The sequence below is a fragment of the Pseudopipra pipra genome, chromosome 5, assembly GCF_036250125.1.
Source record: "Pseudopipra pipra isolate bDixPip1 chromosome 5, bDixPip1.hap1, whole genome shotgun sequence".
NCBI classification, from domain to species: Eukaryota; Metazoa; Chordata; class Aves; order Passeriformes; family Pipridae; genus Pseudopipra; species Pseudopipra pipra.
The window spans coordinates 23,110,157-23,130,286 of record NC_087553.1 but is presented as its reverse complement, the minus strand read 5'-3'; the positions used below and the strand labels follow the sequence as shown (position 1 = coordinate 23,130,286).

At 44.0% G+C, this 20,130-nt stretch overlaps 1 protein-coding gene across 30 annotated transcripts in view; it reads left to right on the top strand.

Moving 5' to 3' along the window:
* The window catches only part of RBFOX2 (RNA binding fox-1 homolog 2), a 173,493-nt gene that overhangs the window by 106,239 nt on the left and 47,124 nt on the right, over window positions 1–20,130 (top strand). For 27 of the 30 annotated variants that reach the window (XR_010430660.1, XR_010430661.1, XR_010430657.1 and 24 more), the window contains 2 exons: window positions 5,349–5,573; window positions 15,864–16,010. Coding sequence is in view for 20 of the 30 variants with exons in the window: in XM_064654944.1 (XP_064511014.1) it covers window positions 5,349–5,573; window positions 15,864–16,010 (372 nt within the window). In the remaining 10 variants the exon portion in view is untranslated. The remainder of the gene's footprint in view (window positions 1–5,348; window positions 5,574–15,863; window positions 16,011–20,130) is intronic. The other 3 variants (XM_064654941.1, XM_064654961.1, XM_064654947.1) reach the window with 1 other exon arrangement.

Genomic DNA, 20,130 nt, shown 5'->3' with positions numbered 1-20,130 from the left:
ATTATTTCTTTTGCTCCTAAGCAGGAGCCTTGTATTGTAAACCCTTTCTCTCTCGCCTGTGTACAGCTGGGGAGCAGTGCTTTGCTTCCTGTACCAGGGCTGTGTGTCACATTTGCATCCCTGGCAGGAGGCTGCGAGCTGGGTTGTAGAAAGGAGACGGTGTGGTCCCTGCATCCCCCTCACTTACAAGGATCCCCTTCACGCAGAGCTGAGGGTGGGCAGCGGCTCCAGGTTGAACGGTCGTGCCAGGCTCTTCAGATCCCAGCTACAAACATTTTTGCTGTTTACGAAAGGGATTAGGTTAGTGCGGAGAGCAAACAGTGTAGGCTGGAACACTCTGGTCTTCACAAACAGGTTAATTACCTCCCTTAGCTGCAAGTCAGTTGCTTCAAGGTTTCATAAAATTAGTTCAGTGAAGATATACCTATTAGAAACCCTATTCCACTAATAGGCTTATACTCACATCTATACCAGTGATTTGGGGGTTAGCAGAGTTCAAAGGCATTTTTAAGAGATTATTTGATGTTTATATGCTGTACCATTTCTCTGCACCTTTCTGTGATGCTTATGATTCATTGTAGGGTTATGGATAGCTCAGATGGGTTACCTTGTGGCAGTTTGCCATGTCTGTACAGAAATTGTACCAGTTTAGCTTTACCAGGTTAATAATTTTTATTTGGGTGGTTATGCTTTACTAAATATGCATATTATGGTGTACCAATACAGAAGAGATCTGGACCTGCATTGCTATAAGGCTTCTTTCATATTCCTGTAATTACATCCGTTTCTCTAATGAGCAAAACAAAACCACTCCTTCACAAAACTCACTGATCTTTGACAGTTTTATGGAAGTAGGAGGCCTTTGTGTGCATTTCTGGTGTTTGCTCTTGGCGCTCCAGTGCAGTGATCTTGGATCACCACCTGCTGTCTGCTGAAAGAATTCATCCTATGTTGCATTTGCTGAACCACTTTGCTCCTTGTTGAGACATCATCTCCAGTTCCCACCCTTCCACAAGTTACCACTACGTGCATTTACTTACCATTCCTCTGCTTAGCTTGGAGCTACAAAGTTCGTTAATTAAGTTAAAGCTGCATAAACTCTAAGAAATGTGTCTCCATTGTTTTAGCTAATTTGTTTTTTAAACAAAATGTGGGACGGATTTGTAATGAGCAGTGTAGGAAAAAACCTGACTTAAGGAAGAAAGTTGGCACCTGCAAGGACCTGACTAGACCTTTGTAGGGCTGAGAATAGGGAGCCCAGATGAATATCCATATCCTTCTTGTGCTCTGAAATCTTGAGTGCTGATGAATCAGATGCCAACATTTTGCAAGAGAAGGGCTGCTTTGAATTCCCACCTGATGTGAATGAATGTGGGAGCAGAGCAACAGAATGAATAGCAAACACAGGAATTACTTCTTCTTTTTGGAACTTGAGGTTACCATGTATCCTATTGAAGTTTTTCCTTTTTTTAAGCAGTATGTGTTAATTACACTGAGTTCCACTTGCACTGACCAGCCTTTCCCAGACTGAGCATGGGATGACAGCTATCGTGGTTGGTGCATGGCAGCACAAATTTGTGGAGGGAATTGGATGATCTGGAATTACCACAATTATTCCTGCAACCAAATGTCCATCACACTCCCCTCCCGAAGACTGCTGGCCTGATGCATTGTGGCCAAGAGAAGTGTCTGTCTGCTCCTGAACATTAGTTAAGATTTATTTCATGCCCTCACAGAAGTTTAAGATGACACTAGCTTTTGGGGGGAGCTGCAGCCAGGTTTTCCTAGTCTTGTGATGGTGTCCTTGTGTGTATTTGGGGATGGTAATTGCCTTGGACATACCCATCTGGGTTTCTTGTTGCATTTAAGTAGATGTTACAGAGATTTTCATGGCTAGAGCAGGCAGGACTGGCAATACAGTGAGGTATGTTGTCAGGATTGGGTGAACAAAATACTTTCTGTTGAGTCTCTCCTCCCAAGTACGTACCTTCAGCTGGAAAACTTGGGGTTTCTTCGTGCTCTTTGTACCTCCTGAGGAGTATGAGAAGCAGCACCTCTGACTGCAGAATTCTCTATGGTGGGTTAGAACGAGGGAAATGAGTTCAGATTCTATGTTTGAAGATTAATGGGATTTTTTTTGTGCGTGTCCTGTGTTAGTTCTTGAAAATATGAAGTGTGTAAATGTTGAAATTTAGCAGAATAACAGAAGAGGTAGAATCTCCTCTGGGTTTGGAGGATATCAGTATGCTGTGAAACCTGCAGAGATCTCATCGGGAGTCCTTTTCTGCAGACACTAGTGGAAACAGAGAAAAAAGTAATTCTGAAGCACCAAAGGAAATTAAAATTACAGAAAAAATCAGATGGGAAATATGTCCATAATCATATAAAGAGAGAAATAATTTGAGATACAGATGCTCCATGGGAAGATGAAACCTGGACAAACATAATGGTGATAAATCTCCAGATAACCTGAGACATTAAATGAAGGATACATTTGTAATAAAAGATATATGATTTTTGCATGTTAATGCGATTCTGGGGGGGAGGGGAAGTGACAATGGTATTAAAAACATTCATTTGGCACCAGAAATCCTTTCCTTGAAAATCTTAGGAAGGTCAGAGAGAAGTAATAAATAAAGTTACCAGGATATTTTGGCTTGAGAGGTGTGATTAAACTCAAAATAAATACGTATTATCAAAATGCCACAAGCAACAGAAGAGAGAGTAAGCATTTTTCATCCTTCAAGCATTTGTAGATAATTGAAGAAGGGAAAGAAAATATTTAAAAAGGTTCAAATGCATTTAAACTGGAGGGAACAGTATTAACTGAGGGGTAAAACCACTGAAAATAAGATTATACAAGGTTCATGGGCTGGCATTTTAAGTAGTCTAAGAGTGAGATTAAACAAGATGCTGGACTGTGTCCTTTGGGGAGCATCCCTGCACTGTAGAGAGGATGGCAGAATAGGTTTTGTTTAGGGCTAATTAGCATTTTGTTCCTCTGATCTGGGATGCTACTGGCTTGGAAATCTAGCTTGTTCTGAGAAAATTGGAAACAGTTTCTGCACCTGCATCTTTTCTGGGGTTACCCTATCAATTTTTTAACTTAAAATAAAAAATCAATTTCATATTTAGTTCTGTTTTAAATGTAAGAAAGGGGCAGACAGTGTGGGCCGTAGCACACGGACAATCAAATACAATGAAATATTGTAAGCAGAAGAATTTGGAAAGGAGACAGTATGTGGACGGAATGGAGTTGTCATGTCAGGGGATAAACAGTGTGAGCAAGTGAGCGAAAGGGTTTGCTGATACCTGGTTTGCAGTGGGACAACCATCGTTCTGCCTCTCCTGCCTCCCGTTTCAGAACTCAGCTCTGCAGATCTTGGTGAGTTTAGATTGTCAGAAGTGCCTTGCTTTGAAGCTGAGAATGGCAAAGGAATGAGCAGAAGCAGAGTGCTGGTGGAACTACCCTCCTTTTGGGGAGAAAACTAAAAAATCCTGTTCTGCTTTCAGAAAATGTGCTTGGTGTGTGAAAAAACCCCTGCAGACCCGCAAGCACACGACGCAGGGCTGCAACGGCTTGGGGGAGTGCGTGCAAGGAACTGAGCACTGGCCGTGGCTGGCGTGCGTGCCTGAATTTTTCTTTCTCAGATAAGGCTGCAGAGTTTTGTGTTTCTGCAGGCAGCAAGGCTTTGCAGTGGCTGGACTTGAGTTAATGAAACGGTCCGTTCCCGGTGCAGGCCAAGGCTTTAGCTTGGCTCTGCTAAGTGGTATTGAATGCCCTTCCCTCTCCTTCTCCCCAGCTGCAGGAGCGTGTGGCCACGTGGCCCCCAGGGGAGGCAGACCAGATAGACTAATGTCAGAGCAAATTTGGGATTCAGCCAGTGTCTGAATGACCCGGTGCTGGCTGGAGGTGTGCTGCGTTTATCATTGTTTCCTTCGCCCGGAAGGGAAAGCTGCAGGTAGGCTGATAAAAGGAATTAGAGGTTTGTCCAGCTTCACTGGAGGTCTGTCAGGTCCTGCGTGCTCTTTGCTGAAAGGCTGCCTGGTAATTCCCACTCTGCCTTTCCTACCTGTGGGATAAGGTCTGTTTCGCTTTTACTCCATTGATTTAAGCATGCTGGTGTTAGAATAGGCTCGAGCACCTCCAGACTTTATGGGGGAGGGCCCAGGGCTGGAACAGCAGCCAAAATTTAAAATCAGGATTAGTCTGTTGACATGCACATAAATCAAACAGCCCTCCTATCATAAATCTTTTCTGTGGATTTTTTTTTTCTGCTGCGGCGATGAAGCAGTAGGAGCAGTGCAGCAGCCTGGGCTTCCCAGGGTTGGGCTTCAATGTCAAGGCTGTTCTCCTTCACCCCAGGTGGCTGAATGCAGCTCCCTGCTCCCCCTTTGGTGAGATCCCTGCAGAGGCTGCAGAGCTGCATGCTTTTTTGTTTGCTTATTGTGGTTTTTTTGACATGATGGTGTAACATTTTTTACTGTTTTTTTGGGATTTCTTTTGCATGGTCAGGTCTCTGTTTCTGAGTCATCTGGTTGGTGTCAGCAACATCTAAGACACTGCTAAAAGCTTCTAAAAAGCCCACTAAGATACCCAAAGCTAAGGGAGGAGTGGGTGATTAATGTCTTGTGTGATAGCAGGGATGCTCAGGAATGGGAAAGAGTGAGTGTGCTCCAGGCTTGCAGTCTCAGCTCAGTTCCCTACAGGTCCTTGGTGTCTTCTGCGTGGCCAGCAGCAGGAAATTGGATATTCCAGCAATTGATACCTGAGCACCTGTGGTGTGTACTCAGTGCTGCCAGAGCAAAGAAGGGGGCATCTGCACAGATGGGTTTGAAAAAGTAAACTTTTTATTACTGTAACATAACAGAGTCATGCTCTGAACCACATGATGTGCTTGCTTGTGAGCAGAGCAATGAGTGTCAGGCTGGAGGAGATGGACCCAGTTGCGGTACTTTCAGGGATATTAAAGAAGCCTAATCTTCTTTCTGTGTTTCCTTCTCTGTTCCAATGTTTCAGTGTCTCTTCCCCCTTCCAAAATAATGCTTTACTGTGTGTAAAGCTTTGTGTGAGATCACAGGGGTACGCAATTTGCAAACCCCATAATTTTTTCTCCATGCGCCAGCCATTAGCAAAAAAGTTGCTCTGAAAAGATTAAGAAAACAGTGTCATGGCTCAGAGGAGTAAGGCATGCTCTTTTTGATAGAACAGTTAATAGAAGACTGTGCAATATTATGGTGATGGTGCGTGGGATGTTCACATGTACACGTGTGTGTTGTTTCTCGGGCTGACGTTTCGATCTATCTTCTGTAGTATAAATCTGTTTTCTCCTTTTCCTTTTCTTCAGGGTAACCAGGAGCCAGCAGCAACTCCTGATGCAATGGTGCAGCCATTCACCACAATCCCATTTCCGCCACCCCCACAGAATGGGATTCCCACAGAGTACGGGGTGCCACACACTCAGGACTATGCAGGCCAGACCAGCGAGCACAATCTGACACTCTACGGAAGCACGCAGCCGCACGGAGAGCAGAGCACGAACACGGCCAGCACGCAGAACGGATCTCTTGCAGTAAGTGCACATCTCTTGCAGGGTGCAGAGCCAGGAGAGCAGCACAGTGCTTTGGGGAAAAGCAGACATTGATTGGATTGCTGTTTCTTAAGTATATGGCAAATCGGCAGTAGACTTGAAAAGGAGAGAATTATAAACAAAACATGGCTTCTGACCTTCCATTACTAGGTTTCCATCTTTCCCCTTGTGAATTGGTGTCTGCAAAGAAAAAAAAAAAAAAGGAAAGTAGTATTTGAAATCATGATGTTGTTACCATGACGGTGTTGTCCAAAGACAGTCTTTTATAAAAGTGTTAATAACTTTGTGTTAATTGGCAAATGGTTCAAATAAACATGATGGAGGCAAACTCTGGAAGGTTGATGGTACACAGAATTAGGGTGAGCACATGCATTTTAGGTGTAATCCCAATGTGGTTTTGTTTCCAGGAAACTACCAGAGTAGAAAATCACTTTTATTTGACTTTTTGAAGATGGCAGGGAGCTTCAGAGGGCAAAGTTAGGAGAGGAGCTTTTAGCTACTGGTCATCCATTTGCCAAACCAAGATTTTTAGCATCTTCTGTATTTTTGCTTTCTTCTTCCCCTGGCCTGGAACTGGCACTGGGCAACATGCTGGCAGATTATCCCAGGAAAAGCTTTATCCACCCCTTAAGCCACTTGTTAAGACTTAACTTCCTAATAAAGAGCCTTATGGTGAGAGCCTTCGGCACTCAGGGGCGGATTTAATCTGTTAATGCTTTCAGTTTTACTTGTAGTTGGTGTTTGGCTTGTAGAGATTATTTTTTTCCCTGGTAAGTACTGAATGAATTCAGTGCCAACAGTTGGAAGAACTGATAGTGCCAGCTCAAGTGTGCACAGTTCCCGGTGTGTGCCTCTGCTCCACTGCAGTGGCTTGGCTCTATTGGTCATGACTTTGTGAAGATATCTTTGATTTCATCCTGGGAATGCCTCAACTTCAGCATCTTGAAGAAGCAAAAGAGTACAAACCCTGTAAGGCACACTGATAGTGTGTAAAAGGAACTTTGAGTGCCTTACTCTGTAAACACAAACGTAGATGAGAAGAGGTCAGGCAGGAAATAAAGCTTAGAGCTGGTGCAGTGTGCAGAAATGCAAGTCATCGTTTTAGCACCAGATTGTCCGATGTCATTCCAAGCCGTAAGATTTGGGCTGCCTGTCTCCAGCAAGCAACTTTCTCAAGCACTGCTGGTTGGATGGGGAAGCTGGAAATAGGGAATAAAACAGGGCAGTGGTTTTCCCCATGTGTTTTTGCTGTTCCCATCCTTGTCCAGAGCTTAGGAGCATTTCTTTTTAATGGAAATGATGTGACTCTTGACCTTGAATGTAAGTTCTTGCCAACCTTCCTGCTTCTCTTCCATATTAGGAGCCATCTCGGTGGCTCTGCAGGGCTGAGCTCTGTGTTTTATCAACTAAAGCTGGCTCCAAGGAGCCCACAGCGTGTGGCTAGCCTATGAGGAGGGATTGGGAGCCTATCTGTGTGGAGGGAGTGTTGCTGGGAGACTGCTGGGAGGCAGTGGTGTTGCCAGGAGTCTGCAGAGGGAGCCTGACTGGCAGGGGTTTATCCAAGAAACAGGCTGAATAACACACAACACTTGTACTGGCTGTTGGAAACAGGTGGGCACATCTGGTGTGACCATTTGATGTGGTTAAAGATGTGTGAGCTGAGCGTGCAGAGTTAGGCTCGAGGGCCACAGCTGGCTGGGAAAGGGTGAGGGCACAGTGTTGCTGTGACTGCTGTGACTGGGACTCATCAAGCCCAAAGGATCCCAGATGGTGGCACATAAAGAAATCCAAGGAGAGAGAGGGGGGAAGGTGCCTCAACCAAGGGCCTTTCACATGCCACTTTCACATCCACTGCATCCTGGATCTTCCAAGTCCCCTTATCTTTTTGTAGAGGACTTCTTCTGTATGAAGTTATTTTTATTCTGTGGGCTGCCTTGGGATGTAATTCCATGTAACTTTTCTCCATCTCAGTATGCTGATTAATGATGTAGGATCTAGGGGAAGGAAGAAGGCTCAGTAGTTACTCAGGCTAAAGCGTGCTATTAAAATATACAGCAGAACAGGTTGGGTATTTCACCTTAAACATTTACAGGTAATGTCAGGCACCTTGTTCATGACATGCACTGGTTATTGCTTGTTGGATACACGTGTTCAGTCCATGTGGACTAGACTGCTATGCTTTAAGGTATCTTTTCCTTTCACCATTTTGTTATCTTACTCAAACAAAAGTGCTAACTTGAATAGAGTGAAAAGTCATCAGGGGTGAGGTATGAGCCTTCCCTCCCATTATTGTGACTGACAAGCACAGTTGCTGTCATTTGTGTGAAGGTGATACCCCAGACCAAACAGCCAGTAGGTTTTCTAGCTGCTTACTTGAAGCCTGTGCTCCCATGGGATGATTCAGAAATTCATTCAGCCAGACAGATAAGTTCCCTGCTTGCTTTTAAGAACAAGGCCTGTGCTTGGTCCAGTTGGCGGGACAGGGTGAGATAGCAAAAGGTGTGGTCAGATGGTGGGGCCTTCCTGCTTTTCAGGCTGATAGCCTTTAGGATAATAGCCAAAGTAACAAAGAACATGGAGTGGCTTAGGGGTCCCTCATGGAAAGGGCAGTTTAATCTCGTTGGTAAGATGCTACACAGCAGTGTGAAGGGGTCTATAGCAAGGTCCTTAACACACCAGGTGGGAGCACCTTTTCATAGAAACTTGGCAGATTCTTGTGGGTGGGTCAGATTGAATGATTTGAAATTAGCGGTGGTGTTTGAGTTAATGTGATTTGGAAGCCTGAGGTCAAAGATCAGTAGTGAACTTACGTAAAATAAACTCTGAGAGTCAAAGTCCATGCCTTCCTATGCAGTCTAAAAGCCCTGAGCAAAGGGGAATGACTGGTTGGTGTCACCAGCTAAGGATGAGGTTGGTTCTGGCAGTGTGAGTGTAGTGGAAAGCATTCAGAGCTTTCAGAACAGAGGCATGGAAAAGAAATTGACACAATAGGTAATGTAATACAAACAACTTCATATTTTAGAATCTTTTTTTTTATTTTAGGATCAAGCCTCATCTGTGGGGCTTTGTTTCTTGCCTGGCATGCAGATCTCTCATACTTCATCTCCAGGCATCTGTCCTTTCTCTTGATACTGTCCCAAAGCACAGCTGAAAGAACTGGATTAAAAATAGACTGAGGTACCGGACCATATTTGGCCTATGTGGTCTGCCTGTTGCAGCCTGTCCTTAAACAGTTGACACTCTGCATTTCACTACTTACAGTGCTGGGTCGCCTGTTTTTTTCCCCCTTCCCCCTTCTTGGTTTACTTTAGTGCTCTTATCCCTAATGGAGACACCCAGCATAGTTAGCTGCAAGGGGAGATGCTAATTAGGCTGCAGTACCTCTGGCAGCTGAGCTGATCTAAAAGATTCACTGCTGTCAGAAAAGAGATATCTGGCTCCAAGCGCAAACTCCCACTCCTATTTACTGGCTCTGGCATTCCTTACGTGAACCACTTTAATTCACTGACCTGGCAGAAAGCTGTCCAATTCTTTTGCTGGGTTAATGAATTAGAGCAGCTCTTGGAGGGATCCAGCAAATGCTGTTGTTGCAAGGTAAGCGTATGGAGAGCATGGCCAGAAGCCGAGAGCAGTTGTCAGCTCTCTGCATCCCCTGGTACTCTACCCGCAGAGGGAAGATTAATCATCTGCTGAACTAAAAAAGCTTGCTTGATAGTAAATGCAATGCACTTAATACTGCGAGCTGATTATTCAACTTGTTTCTCTTGTTAATGTCAGAGGGAAGAATCTGTATGTCTGTATAAATTATGGAATGCAGCTGGAGATACGGAAGTAGAGGAATAAGTTTATGTAAATTATTTTGCGTGAAAATGGCAGGTGCTGTTGCCTTGATGTTACGTTGTCATGAACCAATATAAAGCATTATTTAATTACAGACCGTCGTGCCTCGGCTTCTTGATGTGCTGTCGTACTGGAACATACTTAACTCATCCACTATACCATAAAGGGATCTCGACTTTCCAGTTTCTCAAAGAAGACGCATCTGTGGTGGGAGACCCATATGTGTCATGTTCAAAACCAAGGCAGGGAAGGTGCTTGGTCGTCTGGCTGTGCCCTGTACATCTTGCAAGACTTTAGATAGAAGGGAGCCAACGGCACCAAGGATTCCTCAACTGGCTTTTGCAACACATGGATGATGTTATAATGATGACTTTCCCTTGGGTATTTCTTGCCTAGACTGAGATTGCAGAATTTTCCTCTGTAATTACTTTTCATCCCTTTAGTAATTAAAGCAATTGCTCATGTGAGGTATTTCAGGTGAAGAATATGTTTAATGAATATCCTCAGTTATTTTCTGATACTGCTGAGCAGGTGGACACGAGGAAGAACTAGCTTCACATAAGTAGTTGGCTGGTGATTGTTTGGCCACCTCAGCCTAGAAATTGCTGTCTTGAGGTTGCAAACCCTGACATTTAACATCAGGAGTTTTCTTTGAATATGAGGCAGATTATTTTATTATTATGAGTACAAGGCAGATTATTGTCAGCACTTGTAGACTTGTGTCTAGTGAGGTGGTTTTAAAATGAGAAATGGGAAATAAATCAGCACATATCATTATGTTAGAGTATACAGCTGTGGTACTTCTGTGTATCTTTCAAAGGTTGTAGCAGATCTAGCAGTAGTACAGGGAAGGATAATAGTGATGATGAAAGGAATGTAGCAGGTTCTTTATGAAAAGAAGTGAAATCTTCACTTACAAAAAGGGCTGACAGGAGTGAAGGCATATGACAAGCACACAGAATATTGGATGGTAAGGGAACTAAAATAGGGAACTTTCCCATTTTCGCTTACTAGGATGCACACATGAAATAACTGGGTACCATGTATGAAAAAAAAAAAAAAACAGGTTTTATTACTTGGGTTTTTTTTCATATAATGAAGAACTTGTCATTGCAACTCTTATCCACAACTTGCATGCTTTGCAAGTTATGACATCAGCTGGCTTAGTTTGCTAGAGAAAAACCAGTGAACATTTGCCCTGTTCTTGCATTCTTCCACAGATTTGGCTGCTGTTAGAAAGAAGATAATGGGCTGGATGGATCTGAAGTCTGTCACTGTGTGACTGTTCTTCTGCCACTGTCAATGGAACAGTCCAGGGTTGACTACTAGCTGGGGAAATCTTGCTGTTTCTTTCACCTTGTAAGGGCATCCTTTTGTGAGGAATGGGCTGGAACTGCTGACAAAGGGTTTGGCTGTGACCAGCAGAGCAGGCTTTTTGGGGGGCTCCATTTGGGGGGCTCCATTTCACCACTTTCATTGAAAGGTGGGGAAGAAAAAAAAAGAAAAAGTGAATCCCATTAGAAATATCCACCTTTAGATTGAAAGTGTTACCTGACAAATCAGAGATGTACAGGAGAGATAGCAAAGTTTCCTGTGTGCTTTCCTGTGTTAGGTTTGTGTTCTGTGAGGTATGTTTTTAATGAGGAAAGTGAACAAAATGACTTAAGCTTCAGTGTGTCTGAAAATAGGTAACTAAGAATTGAAAAAATATGCCCTGAATTCATCTGACTACACTGAAAATAGTAAAAAAATCTTTCAGAAGTAATTTGGTATGTCCTTAGCATTTTTGTCTGTTTTTTGGCATACAGAGTACTTTGGATAATAGTTAATTGTGCCTGTAAGTAGCCCAAACATTTTTTTTTAATACAACGCTGCTGGCATCTCTGAAAAATCAAGTACATGGATATAATTGTAAAACTATATTTACTGCTGCTGAAAGATGATGATTAGCCCTGTGGTCTTCTGTCTGCTAAATGAGTTTTTTAAGCAGCCAAAGTTCCCATGGCCTTTGCTCTTGGATGTGAAGGACCTCAGTCTGACTTCAGTAGAGTGTGCTGGGGCAGGAAAGTGATCTTGTGTCTAGAGCCTAATTCTTCACTCGTTTTTCCACCAGGCCTGCTCAGTGGACATCTGTTCATTGGTGGGTGACTGGTTCTTTTGACACAGGTTCTTCACTAGAAGTTACAGAGAGTTTTCCACATTATCTGCACTCTGCTTCGCAATGGGAAGATTGCCTTCTGCCACTTGTAGCTTTCAGTCCTTGTCTCCAGAGTCCTTCAAGCTCTTGATCCAAACAAGGTTGGATGTGTGGTTTTGGGTTTTTTTGAATTCAAGACTGGTCTAGGAGCAGTGGAGTGAGCACAGTCTGTCTCCTAGATTTTGTAAGCCACCCAAATCCCCTTTTAAATATAGTTATTAGTTACAGTTTGTATTTTGTAAATATTTTCTTTGCAGTGATTTATAGCTCTTAACCTCCTCATTATGATTCACAGCATTTTGGACTGCCTGCTTCTTGGGGGAGAGAACGAGGGGTTGTTTTTTGTTTGTCTCTAACTTAGACCTGAAGCGGTTCCAGTTCTAGAAGCAAGTGGGAGATGTAAACAGAATGTTCTGGGTATTAATAATCTCTGTGCTAGCCTGTCACACTGGTGCTTGTCTGGTTTGCTGGGGAGGTACCCCTCTGTCTAGCCATGCAGATGGAGATCTGCTCAGAGCTCAGGTGGTGCTAGAGCCCCAGCCTCCCTGCTGCTGCGGAGAAATCCCCAGCATTTAATTGATCACCACCTGGGTTAGGACAGAGGAGTCCAGCTGAGAGGTGGGAAGATGCCCCCAAACCTTTCAGAACACCCTCATGTTGCCAGGTGTCCTCCTCCCCAGTATATAACTGTGCTTCTCTTTGCAACTGCCTCTTCTTGCGTAGCGTTTCCTTACTGCTGGTGGGTGTAAGGGAGGAGCTGACATGGGGGCACAGGCAGCAAGTAGTTAAAAGTAAAGCACATGCTGCTCCTCTCCTGAGCTCTGATGTGTTTCTCAGTGACCTTGAGCAGAGCTCAAAGCTTGCGTGTGCAGGCATGAATGACATTATCACCTGCATCAGTATATGTTACACGGACTGTGCTGAGGAGGTACAGAGAATGCAATACAGCTCCTAAATGCGAGATCTCTGCCACAGCATGTCTCTGTGTTGCCTGATGACAGGCATTGAACGTGTGTTAGCTCCCTTCCGAGCTGAATCACTGTCTATAGCAAAGGGAGAGGTCCATTTCTTCACTGTGAAGTGTTGACATGAGGCCAGAAGGAGATTAAACTCCGTATGGGGAAGGAGTCAAGGTGAGGAGTGGGCGCTTGGTGAAATGCGGGCTTTTGTAGTCTGGCTTGGTCAGAGTAGCGCTGTTGCCAGCATCTGTTATGTGCTGCCTTAGAACAGACTCCAGGCCCTTCCTTTCATCTCCTTCCTAGTGAATTAAGCCAAGGAATAACTATAAAAGGAAAAAAAGAAAGATCTGAGGACACTGTTTCTTTCATTTATGTTGTAGCTGAATGTGTGACAGTAGTCATATGTATTGAGCTAATGTTATAGTGGTGGAAAGTTCAAATCTTACCTTAGGACCATGGGACCATAGAGATGAGGGAGCTACAGCATCCAGAGACACAAGGTATTTAATGTTAAACTTCTACTGAAAAATCAGCATTTGAAGACTCTCAGTGTAGTTAAAAAGGTAAAGGACCAAAATCCCCTGTTCCTTCTATTGTTTCTCCTCTTTGAAGCATTTGTCTTGCTGTACACATCTCACATGATGCAAAATGACACTGCCATATGCAGGACCAGCTGTGAGTGCTTTTGGGTGGGCCACTCTACATGATACATCACACCCTTGGTAAGAAAGGAGTTCTGCCCTTTGCCTAGGAACAAATGGATGGGAGAGGAGTGCAGACAACATTCTGGCTTCCTCCCCTGTGGAAACAGCAGATCCAATCCTGTGCAACCTGTATTTAAATTTGAAGACTAAAACATTTTTGTCATCACCATTCAAGATCTGCGCGTTTCCTCATTCACACAGCAGAAGATGCACTTTGTGCATGGGTGTTTGCTCACTTGCCAAATCCATGCAAAGCCATAGAAAACATGGGATTTGGCAAATTGCACTAGCAGGGCTCCAAAGTGGATTGTAGATATCCCTTTTAGCAGGAGTGTTGGTGTTTTTTGGGAGTTACTTTGAAGAACTCACTTGCAGGTGTTGCATACAGTGATGATAGGTAGGCTACTCCTGTGTTTTGTCCTTCTTGGACAGATTTGCCCTGAGGAGCAAAGCACTCTGATGGAGTAAAAAAACACCACTAAATAGCATGGTCTGATTTAATCGCAGGCCAGCTGCACTGATTGTTCCCCTAGGGTGCACTCTCTGTATGTTTGGAGAACCTTTTTGTCCTGGGGTTGAGGGCAGGAGAAGAGGGGAGATGGTGGGGGTGGGTGGAGAAAGCTTTTCGATAAGAGCAAATGGAAGTTTCTGAGGTTGTTCCTAAAAATTTTATGTTTGTGGGATGAATGAGTCTTAGCCAAATAAAAATTCTTCATTTTGCCAGGCTTCACCTAAGACTTGCACAGCTATGGGAAGTAGAGATACTCGCCAGGGCAGTATCTTCATTCTTCCTGCCACAGCTTAATTTGTGTTAACCAGATCAAACATGTTTTGTGCTGCTGAATGCACAGCCCTCCCGAAATGAGATGGAAAGCTGCCACTGCTTTGCTCAGCATGACAAGACCCCAGTGCTTACTGTTTCCTTGCCTTATCTTTATATTTACTTGCTTTATAACCAATGTGCAAGTTCAAGGTCATGTCTGTAAGTGATATTTCTGGGCAGAAGACACTCTCTTAATGTTGCCGGTTGAGCTTATCTGTGGAGATAATTCCAAATGTACATGAAGTGTGTTGTATATTGAGTGATGTGCAGATCAGCCTAGCAAGTACATTCAGTGGTTGGGGAGATGTTGTGGGCAGCTCCCCTCAGATTTTTTTCATCTTTGATACACAAATCACATGTTTAAAATGGGGGAAAAAAGGGCCCAAACCAGTAAAAAACTCACCCCAACTCTTCCATCTTTAAGGCCTATGTGTGTACTTGAAAATGCCTTAAAAAGACTGACTCTAGCAATTGCACAGTCCTTGCCTTCTTGTAGAACTTTCTACTTTATGAGTTAAGGCAGAAGTCAGGTTGGCATCTAAAGAGTTGAAATGACACTTAAAAGTGCATCACACAGGTAGTCAAAGCATGACTCCTAGGAGACTGAGCGAGCAGCAGGAGATAGTGAGGGGGTGGGTGCTCTTTGAATACCTTGGCCTGTCAGTGCATGCGCTTGGAAAGGGACAGAGCAATAAAACCGACCAAATTGTAGTCTGCTTTGTTCTGTAGCTCTGAGGTTTTGAGCTCGTTTTTGTGAAGAATGCCATTTTTCCATCAAGCCATTTTGCAAAGGGGCCTTGCCGTTATATTTAGTGCTGTGCTCAAATTTTACCCCTTTTCAGTCTAAGCCCACACAAGTGGCTGAGGTTCTCTTCCTTTCTTTTCTTCTGCCAGTTATCTCAGCGGGGCATTAGGTCTCTCCTCTGGCACACAGGTCCCCCTTATTCCTCTGCCTGTGTGCTGTACTTTTTCTGTGAACAAGAACTCCTGGCCTACCCTTTGGCCTTGCTTTGCAATGCCAGTCAGTGCTTGAGTATGGTGGAACAAATACCTTTTCTTAGCTATGGAACTGGTAGCAGAAAGTAGCACTTGAAATTTTTATAAATCTTGCGGTGATGATGATGACTGTTTTCTCTTCCTGGGCTCACTTAAATGTACGAGAAAAGTTAATCAAAGACATCCATAATCTGTTCATACATGGATTTTACCATTTAATTATAGATCTTCTTTTGGGGTAATGTTTCTCTGAAGGGAGCTTGACAGAGCAGATGCCGTTTTGCTTGGGGATGCACGTCTGGTATTGGCCCAGTGAAGAGCTGCCACTTCAGCTGTGGGATTTTGATGATTGTATGAACATCCTGCCACATGAGATTAGAGTGGCGGTACTACCTCCCAGCTTCAGGATATGAAAGATCCGCCTCTTCATTAGAGCTTTCATATGGTGGCAGCTGAAGTGAGGAAGAACAGGCTAAAAGAGAGAAGCAATTTAAGAAAACCAAAGACAACTCTACTAAGCTGATAGGTGATACGAGGGGAGGGAGGCTGAGATCTCATTACTGTTTACTCATGGAAAGGGAGGGGAAGAACAACAAATCAATTGTTAAGGGCTGCTGGCTTTATCAAAATAATTGTCAAGTGCTAGATTGTGCAATTACAAGTGTAGTGCTAATACCTAAAAAAAGGTAGACATGGATGTGAGAGGAATTGTGGTTTCTACTCATGCACGTGCTTTTGTCTCTCTGATTTCAGCAGACAGAAGGAGGGGCACAGACAGATGGACAGCAATCACAGACGCAGAGCAGCGAGAATACTGAGAGCAAATCCACTCCAAAACGACTTCATGTGTCTAACATTCCCTTCCGCTTCCGAGATCCTGACCTTCGGCAGATGTTTGGGGTAAGTTATCGCTGCCTTTTAGGGCATGGCAGATTCTCCTTTCCCACAGGTGGGACACCTGGTGCTGGTGAATGAAAAACCTGTCCCCCTCAATTTAGTCAGCACACTGTAAAATAATTGCAGGACTAGGACAATTGGTAGCATTTAACTTGGCCGGTAAATACACATGAGAACTGTAACAGTGTTCTTCCTATCAAGTTGTTAATAGAATCATAGAATGGTTTGGATTGGAAGGGACTTCAAAGATCATCTAATTGCAACACCTCTGCTATAGGCAGGGACACCTTTCACTGGACCAGATTGCTCAGAGCTCCATTCAGCCTGGCCTCAAACAGCTCCAGGGATGGGGCATCCGCAGCTTCTCTGGGCAGCAACGTTCAGTGTAATCTAACAATTGGTTTGGGGAAAAAAACCAACCAACAAACCCAAAACAAAACTTCACCTTCTTTCTGAGTAAAGACTTGGATTAAACATTGACTTAATGTATCCCTTGCAAAGGACTGTTTTTCAGTTGCATAGAAACTTGATGAAATATTTATGCCCTTCTCCGTGATCCATTTCTGCGATGAAAAATTGCTGCAAGGTATTTGCCACCTAGCAATTGCATGTGGTAAAGCTAGTGCAAGTCAGATGGTATTTTACATTGCGTATGATATACATTCTGTTTCTTTTGACCAAATAGTTTGTCTTCCCTAATCCTTGTATGCTATTCATGATTCTCAATTTATAAGCTCTTCAAGGAAGAGTTTGTTTACGTGAGTATAGGTGGTGACTCATTCCATGTGAACACAGAGATAAATGTTATAGATGCTTCATGACCTAACCCTGAGGTGAAGTTATCTATATATCATCATCAGGAGTATTGGACTTGTTGATATGATTACAATATAATCCTTGGTTGATGGCATTTTTTACAGTCTTAAAAAAATTATTTCTGATTAACTTTTAAGTTAACAGCCTGTTTAAGATACAGTCCAGAGAATTCAAGTCAGGAAAGACGAAACCTAGAGTTCCTCTTGTCACTTTAGGCTTTGAGTATATACCTTGGTCCTAGCTGCTATATCCAGCTGCTCCTCCAAATTCTGCAGTATTCCTGTTTCAGTTGTTGTATCTCCTGAGCCATCTCTGTGGGTATACATGGGTGCACATACACACACTCACATGCAGAGTAGTGTTGCAGTATTGTAAATATGTCAAAACATGCAGAAATGTTAAAAATTTCACTGATGGTCTTAACAAGAGCCCCAGTTGCTATATATTGTGAGAGATCTTTGCTCCTTGCTCTTGAAACTTTTTGTGTCCATAAGAAGCTGTTTTGTGGATGAGGCCAAATGGAGAGGAGTGGTCAAAATGTATGAAGGCAAGGCTGCTATTCAGCGGGACCTGACCAGGCTGGAGAAATGGGCTGAGGGAAATCTTATGATACTTGGCAAAACTGAATTTCAGGCTTTCCATTTGGGAGGGAATAACCCCTGCAGCAGTACGGGCTGGTTGTCTAGGGAGATGCCCTGCAGTAGAAGATGTGGGATCCTGATGGACAACCACTTGAACATGAGCAGCAGTGTGCCCTCGATGCAAAGGGGTGCGGATGGCACCCTGGGCCTTGTTAGTGAATAGCCAGCAGGCCCAGGGAAGGGATCCTTTCCCTGTCTCCAGGAGCTGTTGGGCTGCATCTGGAAAACTCTGTCCAGTGGAGGATCTCCAGTGCAAGAAGTGCACTTCATCTAAATGAAATACTGAAGGAAGCCTAGTGGGCACCACTGAGATGATCAGGAGGCTGCAGAACTTGGCATGTGAGCGGAGTCTGAGGTCTGGGCTTTTGCAGCTTTGAGAATAAAAGGGCAGAGGAGGGCTATTTTTGTTGTCTGCAACTACCTGATCAGAGGATACAGAAAAGATGTATCCAGATTATTTTCAGTGGTATCTGATGATGAGACAAAGACAACAATCACAAGTTGGAACATAGGAAGTAGAATCATAGAATATCCTGAGTTGCAAGGGACCCACTAGGAATCACACCATGTGCCTAAGAGTGTTGTCCAAATGCTTCTTGAACTCTGGTAGGGTTGGTGCTGTGACCACTTCCCTGGTAAGCTTGTTCCAGTGTCCAGCCACTGTCTAATTGAAGAACCTTTTCCTGATATCTAACCTAAACCTCTCCTGACACAGCTTCATGCAGTTCTCTCGGGTCCTGTCGTTGGTCACCACGGAGGAGAGATTTGTGCCAACCCTTCCACTTCCCCTTGTGAGGAAGTTGTAGATTGCTATGAGATCTCCTCGGTCTCCTCTTGTCCAGGCCAAACAAACCAAGTGCCTTCAGCTGCTCCTTATACAGCTTCCCCTCAAGGCCTTTCACCATCTTTGTTGCCCTCCTTTGGACACTCTCCAATAGCTTAATATCTTTCTTATATTGCAGTGCCCAAAACTGCACATGATATTCAAGCTGAGATCTCACCAATGCAGAGCAGAGCAGGACAATCCCCTCCCTCAACCAGCTGGTGATGCTTTGCCTGATGCCCCCTCGGACACAGTTGGCCCTCCTGGCTGCCAGGGCACTGCTGACTCATATTCAACCTGCCATTACCCAGGTCCCTTTCTATGGCACCGCTTTCCAGCACCTCATTCCGCAGTCTGCATGAACATCCAGGGTTGCCCCATCCCAGTGCAGAATCTGGCACTTGTCTTTCTTTAACTTTGTGTAGTTGGTGATTGTCCAGCCCTGTAGTTTGTCTAGGTCTTTCTGCAGGGCCTCTCCGCCTTTGATATATCAATTAGATATCAGGAAAACTTTGTTTTTACTGTGAGGATGCTTAAATAGTGGAAAATGTTGCCCAGGAAGATTGTGGAAGCTCTATCCTTGAAGGTGTGTGCCTTCACTGACACAGCCTGGCCAGCCAGATCTTCTTAGACCTGCTGTGAGCAAGGGTTACAATAAACAACCTCTGGACTTAATTGCCAGCCAAAACAGTGAGTTTGTGATTCTGTTGCAGGAGGATTAGGTTTGCTTCCGTGTTGTTCATACCTTAGATTGTCACACTTTTGCCATCTGTTGGAATGTTTTCATAATGAAACTCATCTCCTGGCAATCTGTGATTGCTGAATATTCTCAGTCGCCTGCTCTGCTTTTGTGGTTTTTTAGCTTGCTTTTTGCTGTTGCAGGGCTGTGTGGTAGGCAGTTCCATCCGGTTTGGATAAATGGTTGCTGAAATCACAGACAGTTCTTGGACCACCTGCTACAATCTGTATTTATCACGTCCTGCTCTCTGCTACTGCTGCTCCCCTCTCCTGGGAGCTGCATCGCTTACATAAATCACTTACACGTTGCTGTCCCTTCTCCTGGGACTGGCGCTTGGCTTGACAACTAGCCCTTTTCACACTCCTTCACCTTGATGCTCCTCCTCCATGTGCTCCTGGTGTGGGAGACGTGGATGAGATGGAAATGACAAAGACATCCCTGTCCTAGTGACTCTTGCCTCTGCTTTACAGACTGGATGACCCAGGCAATTTAAATGAACTGCTGTCTTAAGTAGTGATTTGTAGAAAATGCAGCCTAATTACTTGCCTTAAGATTTCCTGTCCTTTTTTTCGGCCCATAGGGTACCCTTGTTGTACATGGAAGGGATAGGGAAATAACACTATGTGTTCAAGTTATTTTTGTTTGTTTATTTTTTTCTCTAAACATAATCTCAAGCTCCAGCACAGTGATGTGATTTTAACTTGGGTAAATGGTATATTTCTTGTAAAACCTTTTGCTAGTTCACCTGACCCTTCATCTTCTGGGGCATAAAAACTCCCATGTGCCATTTTTCGGTAATAGAGAACTTTGCTACTTTGCCAAGGAAATAATGATCCTTGTGCATCTTCCTTTTTCTTTCAGTGCTGCTTCTCTTACCATGCTCATAGCCTCAAGCAGGAGAGCAATTCTCTCTAAATCTTGCTTGCTCCTATTTCTTTTTCAGGATCAGGATGCTTTCCTTTGGGTGACTCACTGAAACCTACCCCTTTCTCCTAACGGGGACTCACGGTTGTGTGAGTCTTGAGCTGTGACTAGCCTGTAACCCCCATCTTCTCCCTCTCCCTTCTGTGTGTCAGGTCACATCTCTTCAACGTCATATCTGAG